The sequence below is a fragment of the Pipra filicauda genome, unplaced genomic scaffold (assembly GCF_003945595.2).
Source record: "Pipra filicauda isolate LSUMZ 115617 unplaced genomic scaffold, ASM394559v2 scaffold266_size1643727_pilon, whole genome shotgun sequence".
Lineage (NCBI taxonomy): Eukaryota > Metazoa > Chordata > Aves > Passeriformes > Pipridae > Pipra > Pipra filicauda.
Window position 1 is genome coordinate 695,395 of NW_024104383.1, and position 15,789 is coordinate 711,183.

General features: G+C 50.2%; 1 protein-coding gene and 1 long non-coding RNA gene across 7 annotated transcripts in view; both read right to left on the minus strand.

The window, feature by feature from the left end:
- Window positions 1–88: 88 nt before the first annotated feature.
- On the minus strand, window positions 89–2,215 carry LOC120323455. The gene is made up of 3 exons (XR_005563916.1): window positions 1,863–2,215; window positions 651–719; window positions 89–277 (listed from the first exon to the last, which is right to left on the minus strand). It is a non-coding gene; the product is annotated as an uncharacterized LOC120323455 (long non-coding RNA).
- A 4,785-nt stretch (window positions 2,216–7,000) lies between these two features.
- The window catches only part of RBBP6 (RB binding protein 6, ubiquitin ligase), a 29,175-nt gene continuing 20,386 nt past the window's right edge, over window positions 7,001–15,789 (minus strand). For 2 of the 6 annotated variants that reach the window (XM_027736083.2, XM_027736082.2), the window contains 7 exons: window positions 15,067–15,160; window positions 14,908–14,986; window positions 14,769–14,814; window positions 13,291–13,653; window positions 12,843–12,944; window positions 9,681–11,426; window positions 7,001–8,997 (listed from right to left, as the gene is read on the minus strand). In XM_027736083.2, coding sequence (XP_027591884.2) covers window positions 7,422–8,997; window positions 9,681–11,426; window positions 12,843–12,944; window positions 13,291–13,653; window positions 14,769–14,814; window positions 14,908–14,986; window positions 15,067–15,160 — 4,006 coding nt within the window. In that variant the 3' untranslated portion in view covers window positions 7,001–7,421. The remainder of the gene's footprint in view (window positions 8,998–9,680; window positions 11,427–12,842; window positions 12,945–13,290; window positions 13,654–14,768; window positions 14,815–14,907; window positions 14,987–15,066; window positions 15,161–15,789) is intronic. The other 4 variants (XM_027736088.2, XM_027736084.2, XM_027736085.2 and 1 more) reach the window with 3 other exon arrangements.

The window sequence follows — 15,789 nt, forward strand, 5'->3', positions numbered from 1 at the left end:
GGGCTATTAACCCTGTGCCAGGGTCCCTCTGAAGTGACACGAGGGTCTGGCACAGGGGTGACCATGGGAGTGATCCCAGCCACTGCAACTTCTGAGAGAGCTGGATCCTAAACCAAAGTCATTCCATTTCTTGTGCCGGACATCTGCCCTGGCCACCTTCCTGTGGGACTGAGATCAACTTTAAAATCAGACTTCAAGCACCTCTTACCTGTTCCCCTCCACTCTCAAGATCCCTGGCTACATTTTCCTGGGCATGATTTGTCAATTCTTCCATGACCTACATGGAAACACAGCACAGACACACTCGGCTGGAGTGTGGTGGGTCTCTGTGCTCTGCAGCCAGCAGGGCAGCTGGAGGGGCTCATGGTGGGGGGGCAGCTGCCCCCGACCTCAGGCACATGGATCCTTTTGCCCTGGTGTCCAAGGCCAGGTTGGACAGGGCTTGGAGCAACCTAGTCTAGTGGAAGGTGTCCCTGCCCATGGCAGGGGGTAAGACTGGATGGACTTTGGGGTCCCTTCCAACCCAAACCATTCCGAGATTCTCCAATCCCCTGCCTACCCAAGCCCTACAAGAATTAACAATGCTGATGGAATGGATTCACTTAGAAAGGTTTAAGAAAGGTTTAGAAGCCAAACAGTTCTGCACTTACCCTCGAGAGCAGCTCTGGGGTGGAGGTTTCCCATCTCTCGCTTGCCACTTTACATCCCAACGTCACAGGCTAAGACAGAAGAAGCGAAATGTTGAGATCTCACTGGAGGGATGGGGACACGTGCCCTGACCTTGGTCCCCTGGCAGCACCAGCACTGGGGCGTGGGGGCCCCTCTCCTGCCCCCCCGCGAGGCTGCACACAGTGTCCGTCTGTCTGTCCAGGACCCCGCACTCCCACTGCCCCCACCTCGCCCCGCCTCAGTCACCACTTGGAGTTGGGCACGTGGAGGATCCGCTGCGTCTAATTAAAATGTACATCCAGTTAATTACTGATAATCATGTATTTCCCCCTCCAATACAGGCTCCAGCAAAGCTTGTGCTGAGAACAGCAAAGCAAAATGCTTTGTTTCCAGTAGTTTTTTAGAACGAAACAGCCCAATTTGTCTTAACATGACACCAACAGGCAGAACAGCATTCCCGGGCTCCAGCCCGAGCTCCCCAGCCATCCCTGCAGTCACAGACCAGGAGATTCAATTATCTGGCAGAACATGTCCCAGAGGCATCCAGATAATTGCAAACATAAGTACAAAATCTGCCACTAATTATTAAAGAAATACCAAATAAGGAAACCAAGTGATGGAAGAGTTGGTGCTGGTGCAGAGACCATCCCCCCATGCTGAAAGGGCAGCATGTCCCGGGGCTGCTCTGCCGTGGTGGGACCCCCAAACCATGCTGGGCTGGGGAAGAGGCACCACCACAGCCCCGAGCCCGGTCTCAGCCCCTTCCTTCCAAAAAAAGGCTGTTCCATCACCTAGTGCACCATCAGGGGCTGAGGCTCCAAGATTCCAGGGTGCTCCAACCTGACCTTAAACACTTGCAGGGATGGGGCAGCCACAGCTTCTCTGGGCAACCTGTGCCAGGGCCTCACCACCCTCACAGCCAAGAATTTCTCCCCAGCATTCCATCTAACTCTGCCCTCTGGCAGTGGGAAGCCATTCCCCCTTGTCCTGTCCCTCCATTCCTTGTCCAAAGTCCCTCTCCAGCTCTCCTGGAGCCCCTTTAGACACTGGAAGGGGCTCTGAGGTCTCCTCAGAGCCTTCTCTTCTCCAGGATGAACACCCCCAGCTCTCCCAGCCCGTCTTCATAGGATTTAACTGTGATTTAAAAAAGAAAAAATGAAAAAAGAGACAAAACCAAACAAATGAGAACCAACCCCACATCTGGATTTGGAATGAGGATGTGTCTGCTTGTAACCCATCACCACTGCTGGCTGGTGCTGTCTGTATTCACCAACCACTTCCATCCCTCGAGTTCATCCCTCTCTCTTCCCCCTGCTTTTCCAAGCTCAGCCGTTCATCCTGCCCATGATCCAGATGCTCTTCTGATCCATTCTCCCTTCACCTCATAAACGCCCAAGGAACGCGGCTCTGCTTGGCTGCAGGACGCTCACAGCCGACACCTTCAGACCTGCCAGGCCCCCCAGGCGCTGCTGGAGGTGGATTTGGGAACAGCCTGGAGCTGCCGTGTCCCCTCCCCGCGGCCGGGGGAGCCGTCCCTGGGCACGGAGCGCGCTCCCGGCCGGGGGAGGAGGATGCTCCGAGCGATGATGCTCCACCCGCCGCCGCGCCGAGGGGCTTGGAAGGCAGCCCATGTTTGAGGGCTCCTAAAGGGAAAGCAGCTTCTCCCTGACAGCGTTTTGGCAAAAACAGTGTTATTTAAACACAACAGTTTATTCACTCAAAGTAAATAATAATTAAATAAATCCAATTAAAATCAGGAACGCTCCAAAATTTTCTCAGAAGCGTCTGAGCACTAGACTCGGCTCCTCGCGGGGAGGAGCATGGGCTCGGCTCAGGGCTGGAGACTTTGTGGGCTGGGGACGTGGCCAGCGACTGCCGAGCACCCCAGCTGGGCACGGGGCACTCGTGGGAGTGCGGTAGGGTCGGGGTTGCAGCTGGGCTGGGCTGGGGGTGCCTCTGCCTCCTCCCAGCTCAGCTTCCCAGCGCAGTTTGCTCCTGACCCTCGAGTCAGGGACACGGAACCGGCAGCCGAGCAGCCCAGCCCACCCTGGCTCACGGCTTTTGGGCTCCCCCAGGCCCACGGGGCACAGCAGGAGCTGCCCCTGTCACCCGGCCCTGCCCTGTGCCCCGTGTTAGAAACAGCCAGGAGGGATGTACAGGACTCGGCCAAACGGCCAGGGAGGGATCCCCAAATCCTCTGAATCCAGACCCGGTGCATCCACCCCCGCGGGGCTGCGGGGGCAGGGGACACACGAGAACAACCCAGGCCCAGGGCACGGCTCGCCAGCAGGATGTGTGTCAAACAGGACTTAATTATATCTCCACAGTGACTATTTTCCCCCCATGTCCTCATTTCCCTGCGTCCTTAAAACAAGGTGCAGTGTGTTCACCTGCAGCACAGAGCGTTTCATCAGCTCTGGCATCCCGTGCTGGGCAAGGCTCTCCTTCCATCAGCAAAATCACAATAATGACAAAACCAACGAAACCATGCTCTTTTTGAGAGCATCCTTAGGAAGCCCAGGAATCTGGAGAGCTGCCAGGTGCCCTCGGGGCAGGGCTGCAGGCAGGGAGTTCCCGCCTCCATTTCTGCTTTGGTTCTCATCTGGCAGAGCATGGCTGAAGGCTGCTGGCTGGGGAACCACAAACGTCACCCACGTTTGCACACATCTCTATTTGTTTTTCTGTGAAAACATCACGATGTCTGTGCTGCTGGCAACTCTGAAAACAAACCAAAACAAAACAATCCCCCCTCTGGCAGCTCCCAACTCAAGGAGCTGGGGGCCATGCCAAGGATGCCAGGGCAGGGCTGATCTGTGTGGTCCCTTGGGGAGCACTGGGGGCATGGGATGAGCCCCAACAGGCCCTGGGCAGGGCTGACCTGCTCAATCCTTTGGGGAGCACCAAGGGTTGAGCCCCAGCAGCCCCAGGAGGCCGATGCTGCTCACGCCCACGGCCGCGGTGCCAGATCACAGAGTCCTCGCCGGCCTCCTGTCACCACCCCAGAGCCAGTGAGCCCGACAAATAACTGTTTGCAGCTGTCATTAGCTGAAAACAAGCGAATCTGCATATGCTTAATCTTAATTAGGCAACTTGGCAAGGAGCCCTTGCTTGCTGCTACCAAACAGCCATTTCACTCACAAAAGGGCAACAGAAACCCAGTGTGCGCAGAGACGCAGAGACACACACACACACGCATACACACACACAGACACACACACAGACACACACACAGACACACACACAGACACACACACAGACACACACACAAAGACACGCATGCACACACACAGACACACGCATACACACAGACACAGACACACACACAGACACACACAGGGGATGGACAAATGCCTGCGAAGCCTCGTCCTGCCCCGGCCCCACAGAGGGTGATGGGTTGGGGGGTGCTCGGCTGGAGCTGCCCCCTCCGCCTCCCACCGCCCCAGCCCAGGACACACGAGAGCAGAGCTGACAAAAATGAAAGCAGAGGAATTCCGCCCCTCAGTGCAGCATTGCCAACTGTTCAACTTTCACTTACCTCTCGAAGACACGGGCGTTGGCTGATGTTCCAGGGGCATTTCCATGGAGGAGGAGGAGGAGGAGGAGAGCCTGCTTGGAGGCACCTGCTGGGGTGGGCTCTGCCGGCAGCCTGGCACGGGACTGGCACTGGATTAGGGCTTTGTGAGCCAAGCCCTCGCTGCGTGGGGAGCGAAACCGGGTCATGGGCTCGGCAGTGAGTGCGTTCGCCCCTCGTGCCCAGCGCTGATATCAGCGGGGCAGCACCGTGCCCGGTTCCCCTGGAGTCCTGCCAGGCACCCCGTCCTCCACACAGCACCTTCCACCTCCTCCAAAACCCTCCCAGTGCCACTGCTGCCCAGAGGAGCCTGGCATGGCACAAGTAGGTGTTATTCCACTGTTGTGGGCACTAACACAGCCGTGACAGGTCCAGAAAGGTGCCACCATCCACTACAGACTGTGACCATCTACCAGGGCACCTGCACTGCCAGCAGGCCGGGACACTGGGGATATGGTGTAACCCCCAGCATGGGCTACACATAAATGCCTGGAGAGTCACCAAATCTTGAGCAAATGCAGCCCCAAAGGCAGATTTTGGACAAAGCGAGCCCATTATTTATAACCTGGTGCCCCTCTGGATGTGGCAGCTGCCTTTGCAGTGCCTGATTTTAAGCTTTATCAATTTACAGCATATTCTACACAGAGGGGAATTAAAATAAGGCTGGGAATCATCAAAACATTTCACTTTTAATTGAAATTGACTCTGAAATTATACACCAGGGAGGGCAAATGAAAGACATTTACACCCAAGAAAACTACTCTGCCTGCTGTCCTCAGGCAAACACCGGCAGCTCCAGGCTGAGGCAGAGCACAGTTGACACCACGAAACCTTTCCAACACCTCAACAGCTTGAACTGGGCATTAGGACAGACTTTGACAACAGCTTCCAGCACAAGGTTATATAAAAATACACTATTTTGCTTGGGTTTATGGAGCTATTTAAAAAAAAAGTTCAAAATTTGACTTCAGTGGAAGTTTACTCACCAATTTGAATCTCAGCAATAAAGCACTTCACATATGCCAGCTCACGTGAGAATCCCGTCCCGATTCCCAAATTTTCAGTTTCATTAGCCCAAAACATGCACACAGAGAAGTGCAAAATCAATCCTGTTTTCCAGCCTCATTCCCCCCAGCACAGACTGTGCCAAGGGAGACTCCGGGGCTGCTCTCCCTGTTCTCCAACAGGGCTGGTGCTCCCATGGGTGATTCCAGTTCCCTGCCCCACATGAACCCCAGCTCAGCACCTCTAACGCCATCACCCACCCATGCTTTTGGGTTCTGGGAAGCAAAAATGGGAGCAGCTGAACTGAAAACCTGCTTTTCCTTAGGTAGCAAACACCTGCAATACACCCGGAATGCCTGACATGGAAAGGCGCGAAGTCCCGGGGGTGATACCCAGTGGGGGTCAGTCCCGGGGGTGATACCCAGTGGGGGTCAGTCCCGGGGGTGATACCCAGTGGGGGTCAGTCCCGGGGGTGATACCCAGTGGGGGTCAGTCCCGGGGGTGATACCCAGTGGGGGTCAGTCCCGGGGGTGATACCCAGTGGGGGTCAGTCCCGGGGGTGATACCCAGTGGGGGTCAGTCCCGGGGGTGATACCCAGTGGGGGTCAGTCCCAGGGGTGATACCCAGCAGGGTCCTGGTGTGCTCGCCTTTTACCTTTCAGGATGCTCCATTCCTGGCCCGGGATGCCCCAGGTGACGGTCGCCCCCAGGGAGAACCAGGATCAATGTCCCCATTTCACCATTTCTGTGCCACTCTGCTCCAGGATGGCACCTCTGCCCGGTGACACTTCCTGCCAGCAGGAAATGCTGCTTCCACCAGGAAATGCTGCTTCCACGCCCAGCACTTCCACACCAAACTCCGGGGCAAAGCCCGCGGCCAAGGGCCGTCACTGGGATGTCGTGCCCTTAATGACACCCATTCCCCCACCCAGCTGAGCCACACCCCCCACTGCCCCCTCTTCCTTAAAATTGTATCTTAAAATTATCCAGCTAATTCAATTTCCATTTTCTAGCTCTCCTGCCACTGCTCACAGCAGGATCCTGTCTTTCCAGGCTTTCCTGTCCTGCCAAACCCCTTCTGATCCCCACATGGCACAGAGGAGTCAGGCCTGTCAGGTGCCACCACTGTATCCAAAAAGTTCTGGTTAACACACAACCACCTATTTTATCTCTCAGGAGAGAAAATACAATTACAGGGAGCTTAACCCCTGTGTGCAAATGTTTGCTGGCAAATCCTGGATTGGTTTGCGCTGGAAGGAACCTAGAAGAACATCCAGTTCCAACCCCAAAGGACAACAGCTTTCTGAACAAACCAGAACAAGGCATCCACACAATAGCTTTGTGTGCAATGTTACCTCAAGCAGTCAGTGCCAGCTGTAAGAGGGACTGCAGTTTTGGGGTCACAGCCTGCCTTCCACCCCACAAACTCCTGGCTCCTTGGCACGTGGATGCAGCACACCTCCCCCAGCACCTCCCCAGCCTCCACCAGGGCAGGACATTTAAGGTCCCACCAGTCTTTCCAAAATTACCGCCTTTGATAAGTTTTCTCACACATTAGCTCCCAGCAAGCTTTTTCTCTGGCACTACTGTTAGAATCCTGAAATGGTTTCCCCCTGCCATGGGCAGGGACACCTTCCGCTCAATCAGGTTGCTTCAAACCCCACCCAACCTGGCCTTGGACACTCCCAGGGATGGGAAGGGTTGGGATGTTCCTTGCTTGTGTTCAGCTCTCACTGGAAATCTCACCACATTGGGTCATTTACTGAAAACTTCTTTATTGTAATCAAAAAGTGACATAACAGGGCTGTAATGGATTCTGCAAATTATCTGCCGGTATTTGGTAACTGGTACCAGCTGCTTCTGCCAGGCAATTAAAAAAAACCCAAATGTGAAATTCTTCACAGTACAGTAAACTCCACCCAAACTAATTAATGGTGGTTAAAAAGAAGATGCCCCAGGAAAACCTTTCATGTTACATGGTCACAACTCACAATTCTGTACAAAATGTTCACTTTTATAAAGCTCTGATGTAAAAATCAAATAATCAAGCAGCAATATTTTAAGTGCAGCACAGGGTCTTTCATGTCATTATTTACAACGCTTGAAGTCGTTTACATTTTAACAAAATTAATACAGATGACTTAGGAATTAAGTCATTTTTTCATTATCTGTCGGTTTATGTTGTGACAGATTTCACTTTTTGGTCGTCTTTCTCTTTATCTTTGCTCTTCTTCGATTTTTTCTTCTTGTGTTTGTGTTTTTGGCTCTTTTCCAATTCTGGTTCGTTTCCCATGTGTTTCTTATGCTTCTTATGTTTCTTGTGCTTCTTGTGCTTCTTCTTCTCCTTCTTCTTTTTCTTTTTCTTGCTGTCCTGACTCTCCCCTGAGCTGGCACTGCTGCTGTGGCTCCGGGTCTGGCTCTCGGAGGGGCTGTGGCTGCGGCTGCGGCTCACGCTGGGGCTGCTCTGGCTCTGGCTCCTGCCGGCCTCCGGCTGCTCGGGGGGAGCCGGGGCTGCAGCTTCCTCTTTCGCCTTCTCCACAGCCTTTTCTTTCGCTTCTTTAGGCGTTTTCCCTGCAGCCTCCTCCTCCTTGGCAGACATGTTGCTCTCGCTGTCGCTCTCGTTGTAGTCGGGCACAAAGGCGGCCTCGTCGGTCTCGCGGGTGAGGTCGGACGAGAGGCGGGCGGCGCTGCTGCTGCTGCTCACGGGGGGCTTCGGCTTCGCCGCGCCCTGCCCCGCCACCGCCTCCTTCTCTGGCTTTGCTTCCGGCGATTCCTGTTTCATGGGTGGTTTATTCCCACCTGGCTCTTTCTCCTTATTGTTCTTGACTTCTGGTACATGCTTCTCTTTCTCCTTCTCCTTGCAAGGGTTTTTCTCCGGCGGTTTGTGTTCCTCGGGCCGTTTGGAGTCGTGCACAGCTTTGTGCTCCGTGGGCTTGCGTTCCCGGGGGGGGCTGTAGCCGCTGCGCTTGGGCTCTGCGGGGCCCTTCTTGGGCGGCTCCGCGCGCTCCTCCCTCGCTTTGCTCTTCTGCGCTGCTGTGGAGTCTCTGGTTCGGGACGGGGAGTCCTTCCTCCGCGCCGATTCGCTCTTCTCATCCCTGCGCTTGGAACTCGAATGTTCCCTGTTGCCATCGTGGTCAGACTTCTTGTCCCGGCTGGGAGTGAAGTCCTTCACAGCTGAGCCACGGCCACTGTCGTGTTTCTCCGAACATCTGCCATCTTTGGAAGACTGAGAAATGGTTTTTCCATTTCCTTGTTCAGCCACACGTTCTGAGTGCTCTTTTTCTGGCTGAACACTGCTCTTCCTCTTCTCAGAAGTGTCCTTGTCTGACAAAGAATGATCCCGGTCTTTGGTTTTGCCTTTTTCACTCGACACGGAACTTTTGGAACTCTTGGCATCATGCTGGGCACTTTCATAACTGGCCTCTTTCACAGCTTTCTGTATTTTCTCCAGAGGCTCCATTTCCTTTTCAGTGTGTTTGAGGGGGTTTGGTGTCTTCGCACTCACGGGTCTGATAACACTGGTGGGTTTTCCTACAGCTGGGGGCACCTGGGGGGTGGTTTTGATGTCTTCCTCTTCAGATTCGAAGTCATCTTTATCCCACTTGGACTGGGGGACCTGGATCATGATAATGACATCCTCAGCAGGGGCTGTTATGTCGTTGTTATACTCCTCCAGGGTCTTAATGACAGTTCGTTTGGTGTCTGGCTTCTCCTCGGGCTTCCTGACGGGGCTTCCCCCAGTAGAACTCGTGCTGGGAGGAAAAACATGGACATTAGTAACAGGATGCACCTACAGCCAGCTTTGCGAACATTTTATAAACTGGCTCATGTTTCAATTCTAAATTCTCATCATTTTTCCAAAAGATGTTCAATTAAGGGAAGAGAGAAGAGAAAGGCTGAGTCCACTAGCTGAGATTACGAGCAATCAATTAATTTCGTATCTTGCTACTATATATTCAATTAACAAAGACACAAGATTATCAGATTGAGGACTGTCTGATCTCGTAATTCCTTCATGTCCTATTTCTCCTAATGGCAGATAAATTAGATATCCATTCTTGTTTCCACATGAAAGCAAGAAATTATGCAGAGGTACGGACAGTCAAAGTTTTATCCTCATGTCCCAGTGTTCTTCCTTAGAAAAACAGACATTTTAAAACCCAAGACGCTATCTTAAGTCTCCAACAAATGTATTAACTGTTTGGAGTTTGCATCACCAATGAACTAACCCTACTGGCTTCCTGCGCAGTACAAACTGCTTGTTTTCCTTGATAACATGTGAGTTTGACCTGAGTACAGTTTCACACGGAAGATCACAGATTATTCCCTTGTTTAGCATGGATTTAGCTGTTCATTAGACACCATAAAGAATTCTATACTTTTTTTTGGAGGGGAGAGTAGGAAGGAAAGCAAAGGAAAGGCACTGCTGAGGTACCTGGTGTAATCTACAAGAGTCGAGCTCGCTCCATCAGCTGTTGTCACCTTCCTTCTCGCTTTTCCCTTTGCCTTTTCTGGTTTAACTTTGCTGCTGCTGGGCTCAGGTTTCTCCACAGCTTCTTTTCCAGGTGGCACATTTTCTCCACTCACAATCTTTTTTCCAGTTTCTCGGTTAAGTTTAATCTTTTTGGAGGGGTTGTTAAGAAAAGCAGCTTTATCCTTCTCTGGTGTTCGCTCTCCTTTCTCCCCCTCGGGCTCACCCTTCCCTTTGGGTGATGTTTTCGATTCCGCAGTTTCAGGTTTAGAGGCTTTTGTGGAAGCGGCTTCGTGTTCTTTATCAACCTTTTCCTCTGTTTTTCTTTTTCTTTTCTCAGTTTTGGCATCGGAAGTTTTGCTCTTCTCAGCAGGTTTTTTTGACTTGTCCTCCTTGCTGGAGGGCTTCTCTGACTTGGCTTCTTTTGGATGCTCTTTCTTTGCCTTCTCCTCCTTGGCTGGTCTGGTTTCTGGGTGATCCTTTGCCACTTTGGGGTGAACCTTCCGTGGGGTACCGAGAGCTTTTTCATCCTTCTGAGATGAAGAGGTTTTAACACCGTCTGTCTTTGGCAGCTCCTCCTTCAGTTTTTTCGTGGGTGGTTCTGTTCGAGGTGATTTTTCACGATCGGGGTCCACCTTCTCCTGGGAAGCTTTAGCTGGTTTTACCACGTTGTCTTTCTTTGGAGCAGCCGCCACTTCTACTTTCCGCTTTGTCTTCTCGATCTTTGCTTTTGGCTTATCCTTCTCTTTTTTCTCCTTTTCAGACACCGGTTTGAAAGCAATAGAATCCGCTTCCATGGGCTCATCCCTCACAGGGGTGGCATCATCCCTGCTCGGCAGCATGAACAGAGAGTCTGCTTTAGCATCTTCTGTAGGAACTGGCTCTCTTGGTTTTCTCGCCCCTTCTAACAGCTCAGCATCAGGAAATCCTTCATTCTCATCCCCTTTTCTTCTCTTTCGGTGTTTTTTATGTTTATTGCCTTTGCCATCTCCCAGTGGATTTTCCACCTCCTTCTCTTTCGATTTTGTAGGATCTTTGATGCCGTGGCTCTCTCTCCCAGGCTTTTCAGGGTAGTTTCCAGCAATATTACGATTTCTGTGGCTCTGCCCAGCAGCATACTCCTCCCTCCGTCCCCGAGCATATGGTGAATTCTCTCGTCTGGTCCCAGGTGGGCCAAACCTTTCTGGAGAGAAGTTCTCTCTGTTCACCGGAGGCCGTGGCTGAGCGCCCACGGCATAGCCCTTGTAGAACTTCTCATACCACTCTCTGTAGTTCCTCTCCCACTCTCTGTATCTCTCCTTCTCAAACGGGTCTCTGAAGTCCACAGAGCGACCATAGTAAGCCTTCATGTCGTACGGGGGGACTTCTCGGTAGCGGTTGAAGTACTCCCGCTCCGCGTCCCCCTGCGGGACAGTCCGTTTGGTGGGAGACTGGCCTCTGAACACCGGAGAGCGGGAGCGGGAGTGGTATCGCCGGTACGGGGGGGAGCGTGACCGCGAGCGGTGGTACCCGTGGGACCGGGACCTGGAGCGGTAGTTCCGGCTCTTCCCTTTGCCTCTTCTCTGATACGGCGGCGACCGCGAGTAGGAACGGGAATGGGAACGGCTAAAGGAGCGCGAGTAGGAGCGAGAGCGGGAGGAACCTGAGCGGGACTTCGAGTAGGTGTACGAGCTTCTAGAGTAAGATGAAGCACTATAGGGAGACTTGGACCTTAAAAAAACACAACACAAAAAAAGAAAAAAAAAAGAAGTTAATTCCAAACAGTCATTCTCCCCAATTCTTTTCCTCCCACACTTATTTTTTTCTTTCCTCTCCACATGCTTATGTCAAAGCTTCTTTCAGCTGCTGACATAAAGCTACTGCAAATTGAAGAACTTGATAACATGTAAAAGTTTCTGCTCACAAGACAGAACAGCTGCTGCTTTGTTAGTGTCAGAACACACAGAAGGGTAGGTCTACTTCCACTCACTCTATCGCATGAGCTACCAGAGCTACGGATGGATTTCAGGTGGTTACACTGGCCTCTACTGGTACGGGAACACACACATTTGTCACTACTCGGCAACCACATGCAGTGCAAATCATTTTTGTTGCAGTAAGATGCAAAAAGAGCTAGTCTGAGTAGCTACAGTGCAGAACCAAACATCGAGAAACCACCACTTATCCTGAAGACAGCAAAGCCCAATGTTAAAACAACAGCTAGTTAACTTCACTCTTTTCTGGGAATTTGGACAGGATGCACAATCCTGGTACTGCAAAGGTACAGACAGGCCTATGGAATCCACATTGTCAGGTGTGCCAGCAAAATCCTGCACGTGCCTCCAGCTCTAACCAAGGTGAGTGACCACACTGCAAGAAAAACCCTATCTAAAGGCTTCTAACCTCAGCCTCTAGTCAATGCCCCAGTGCCATGACTCTGGCACAGCTCCTGACATCAGTGCAAACAGCTACTCGGACTCCTGCCCAAGGGACTTCTGGGGACAGAAAACAGCAGCTACTCTCAGGTTTTCCTTCACAAGTTTTTCTTTCGCTATTTTTTAAAGAACCATTTCTCAAGATTCTGCGTATGTTCATTAGCATCATTCATCCTCTCCAAGTCCCTCACCAATTTCAGATTTCCTTACAAACAAGTCTGAGCTTTTAATTCCCAAGGAAAATGTAACAATGTCAACAAACTACTAGTGAAAGCCCCCAGTTTGCAGTCCAGGTTCAAATCTCTCGTGTATCCACACGAGACAGACAAAAGTGGAAATGAGGATGATTTCTCTCACCTATCTCCTCCAAAGTGCTTGAGGGGCTGGTTACAATCAGGACAGGGAGACACAGAAAATACAGCCCTTACAGCTATTCCATCCCTGGCCTCCTCAGGGCTGTCAGGCAGTGAAGGATGTCACTGCAGACACCTCAGACAGAGAGACCCTTCAACGCTCCTCAGCACCTGCTGCCCAATGCTAACTCAGTCACCTGCAATCTCTGCCACACTGGAGCCAATAACTGCATATGACACTCCTGTCACTGCTCATTCTTTAATCATCCAATCCATCTAACGACAGGGAGGTGGAGTGGAACTCCCCCTGATTCCTCTAGACAATCTGCTTCTCCATTACGGACATGTAAAGCAGTTACCTGGAAAACGAACGCCTACGCTCCTTTTGAATCTTTTTATATTCCATCAATTCCTTAGCAAAATCATTTGTAAACTCATCAAGTTTGGACTTTTTCTTTTCCCTGTTAAAATAAGTTTGACCTTTATTACAATTATAGTTTGACCTTTATTACAAAAGACATCAAGAAACAAAACATGGCCAATATGAGAAAATGTTTACTGCATGCAATGCAAAAGGTGAACATCCTATTTAAGCAAAAACAGTTCCTACAAGTTTTAGGAAAAGTTTTAGAATTACATTTATCTTGGTTTAGCTTTGCATATTTACCATCTGCAATGAAAAATATATTGGAAGAAACACTATGTCACTTTTTCTTAGGTCAGATGCACTTTAGTGTAACTGCAGTCCAACACGCTCCCCCGACACAGACATGAAAACAAGGCAACGTTAGCGAGCCAAATACTTACTCCTCTTTAAGCCTCCGCTGCTCTCTGTAAAACTCCTCCCTAGAGAGAGGAGGTGCTTGTGTCGTTGGGATGGTGTTTGAATGAGCCGCTGGCACTGCTGTTGGGACCCAAGCTGATGACATGTTTGCAGGAGCTGGGGGATATCCGGGAGGGGGGACAGTGTACCCAGCGGATGGAGGCTGCCCAGGTGGAAACTGAGGAGGAAACTGTGGTGGTGGTACCCCCGGAGGAAGAGGAAGTGCATGGGGTGGTGGAGGATACAAGGGAGGTGGAGGCACAGGCACAAAGACTGGTGCTGATGCTGGCAGTGATGGGGCCTGAGTCCTTTGGGCACGGTCACTGTGCGGGCGTCCTCGATTTGAACTTTAAAGAAACCCAAAAACATGTGTCACTGTTTGTCACAGCCTGCCCTGAGCGTACAGAGGAAAGCGAAGCGGCAGCACGGCGGGAGCTCTCCTGGTTCTCACTGGTCTCCGGCTCTCTGTTCACTTCAGACTACACTCAGTTCTGCAGTCCTGGACTTGCCTTCCACAGCCTCGCCCCAGCAGTTCCCTCAGCCTCCTCTCCTTACTCAGCTTTGGGGCTGTGGATGAGGCTGCCACGAGACCCCCATCTCCCACAAGCCAAGTGCCCACTGCTCCTCTGTCCCTCCTGGATACACTTCGTGCTCCACACTCCTGAGCTTCCAAGCGCTGTGTGGGATTAACTCACCTCTCAAACCTCTCCTAACCTCTCCTGCTCATGCTTCCTGTGCTCCTGCCTCATGATGTATTTGGCCTGTTGCTGTTGTTGAATTGTTATTTTCTTGCTTACTGAGTTAGAGATTTTAGATAATCTGGGGAATGGATCTTGGATTTTGTTTTGATTTATCTTTAAGACTTTATAAACACAATGACCCTTACAATCTGGCTGTAACAAATGTATAATACATGAAGGACTATCTTGACACTGCAATACCAACTAAACAGGCTCCTTTCTCCAATGTGAGAAAGCAGCTTGGCCCTTTGAGATGACTGAACTGAAGAAATACAGAAGTGTCATAAAATAACAGCCTCAACTTTTCAATAATTTGCTCAATCAATATCAAGTTTTTAAAGAAAGAATGTTGGAGGCTGATTTCTACTGGGAAATCTATTTCTTCAGCCTTATTCAGCCAGTAATCAAAAGGGCAGCTTTCCATTCGATCTTTTAATTATGTTTAATTTTTATATGTAATTATGGTTTCCTCAAAAAGTGTTCATTATTCAGAGTCTTCTTTTCAATTATGTACTGGAGTTTTATTTTTAAATAATCTTACTGTAAAGCACAGATCCCCTTTGTTAAAGCCGATTTAAATTAAGCCACTTGAAAATTAATTATTACTTGTATTCTCTACAACTATTATTTCATTATAAATCAGCTGTTGTTTAAGTGATGTGTTACAGACTAATTTATCAGGTTACAACTAGTAATATATTGAATTTCTGTTGAATACTTACAGTTCCCAGCCTGGCCTGCGAAGTGCACCAGCTCTCATTGGATGACCTGTTGCAGTGGATATAGGAAGAAGAAAAATTTCTCAATAAGTTTCTTTGAAGATAATGTTTTAGAAGAAATTCTAAAGTTTTAATTTCTTACCAGTTGTGGGTATTGATTGTCCTTGAGGGCCCAGAAGACTTGGTATCGCTGGTTGTCTCAGTACAGGAACCTGATAGCCCTTGGGAATAAATGCAAACAGTTACAAAATAAGCTCTACTACAACACAAGAATCATTGCACGTGTTGAAATAAAATTTACCTTCTCTTCCAACAAACTGCTGATTGACAAAGGGGAGGATTTGGAAAGCTCAGCCGCGGTCATCAGAGCAGGAGGCAACACAGCATCGGGATCGCTACAAAAATCACGGTTTTGTTATTCCAACACTGCTTTGAACTGAAATACAATATACATTTCGAAATATAAAGTCCAAGGTGAGAAAAGGCTGACTTCTGTAAATGAAAGAAAATCCCAAAATAACCTTCACCACATGTACACCTGTGAAGGTGGCAGGCTCCAGAGGAAGCACTGCTGAGGAGTCTGTTTGGATACTGGTATTCAGAGAGGAAGCTCTCTGGAAAAATATTTGATTAAGCTGCACTTGAATGGATGAGAGTCTGTATAACTCACACACAGTCTCAGCTTTGGAAGATGCAAGAACTGACATTCCATCAGATGTTTCTATGCTAGTTGAGGCTGCCTTAGAGGCTCCTCTGAATCGTGGTCCCTGTACTGACAGCACAGCTGGCTCTGTGCATCCAAGGCAGCAAGGCTAAAGGATATAACCCTAAACAGTGGCACAGATTTTTGCACAAAAATAGCATTTCTTCAGTACTAAAAAGAAATGAATGAGACACTAAGGTCTGATGGAACTTTTTTTTTTGGCCAGTCTTCGCAAGCGAAGATTTTGGGAAAGGTCATTAACCCTTCCAGCCTGCGCAGTGGATTTTTTTAGGTGAGACACAGTGTGCGCTGAACTGAGCC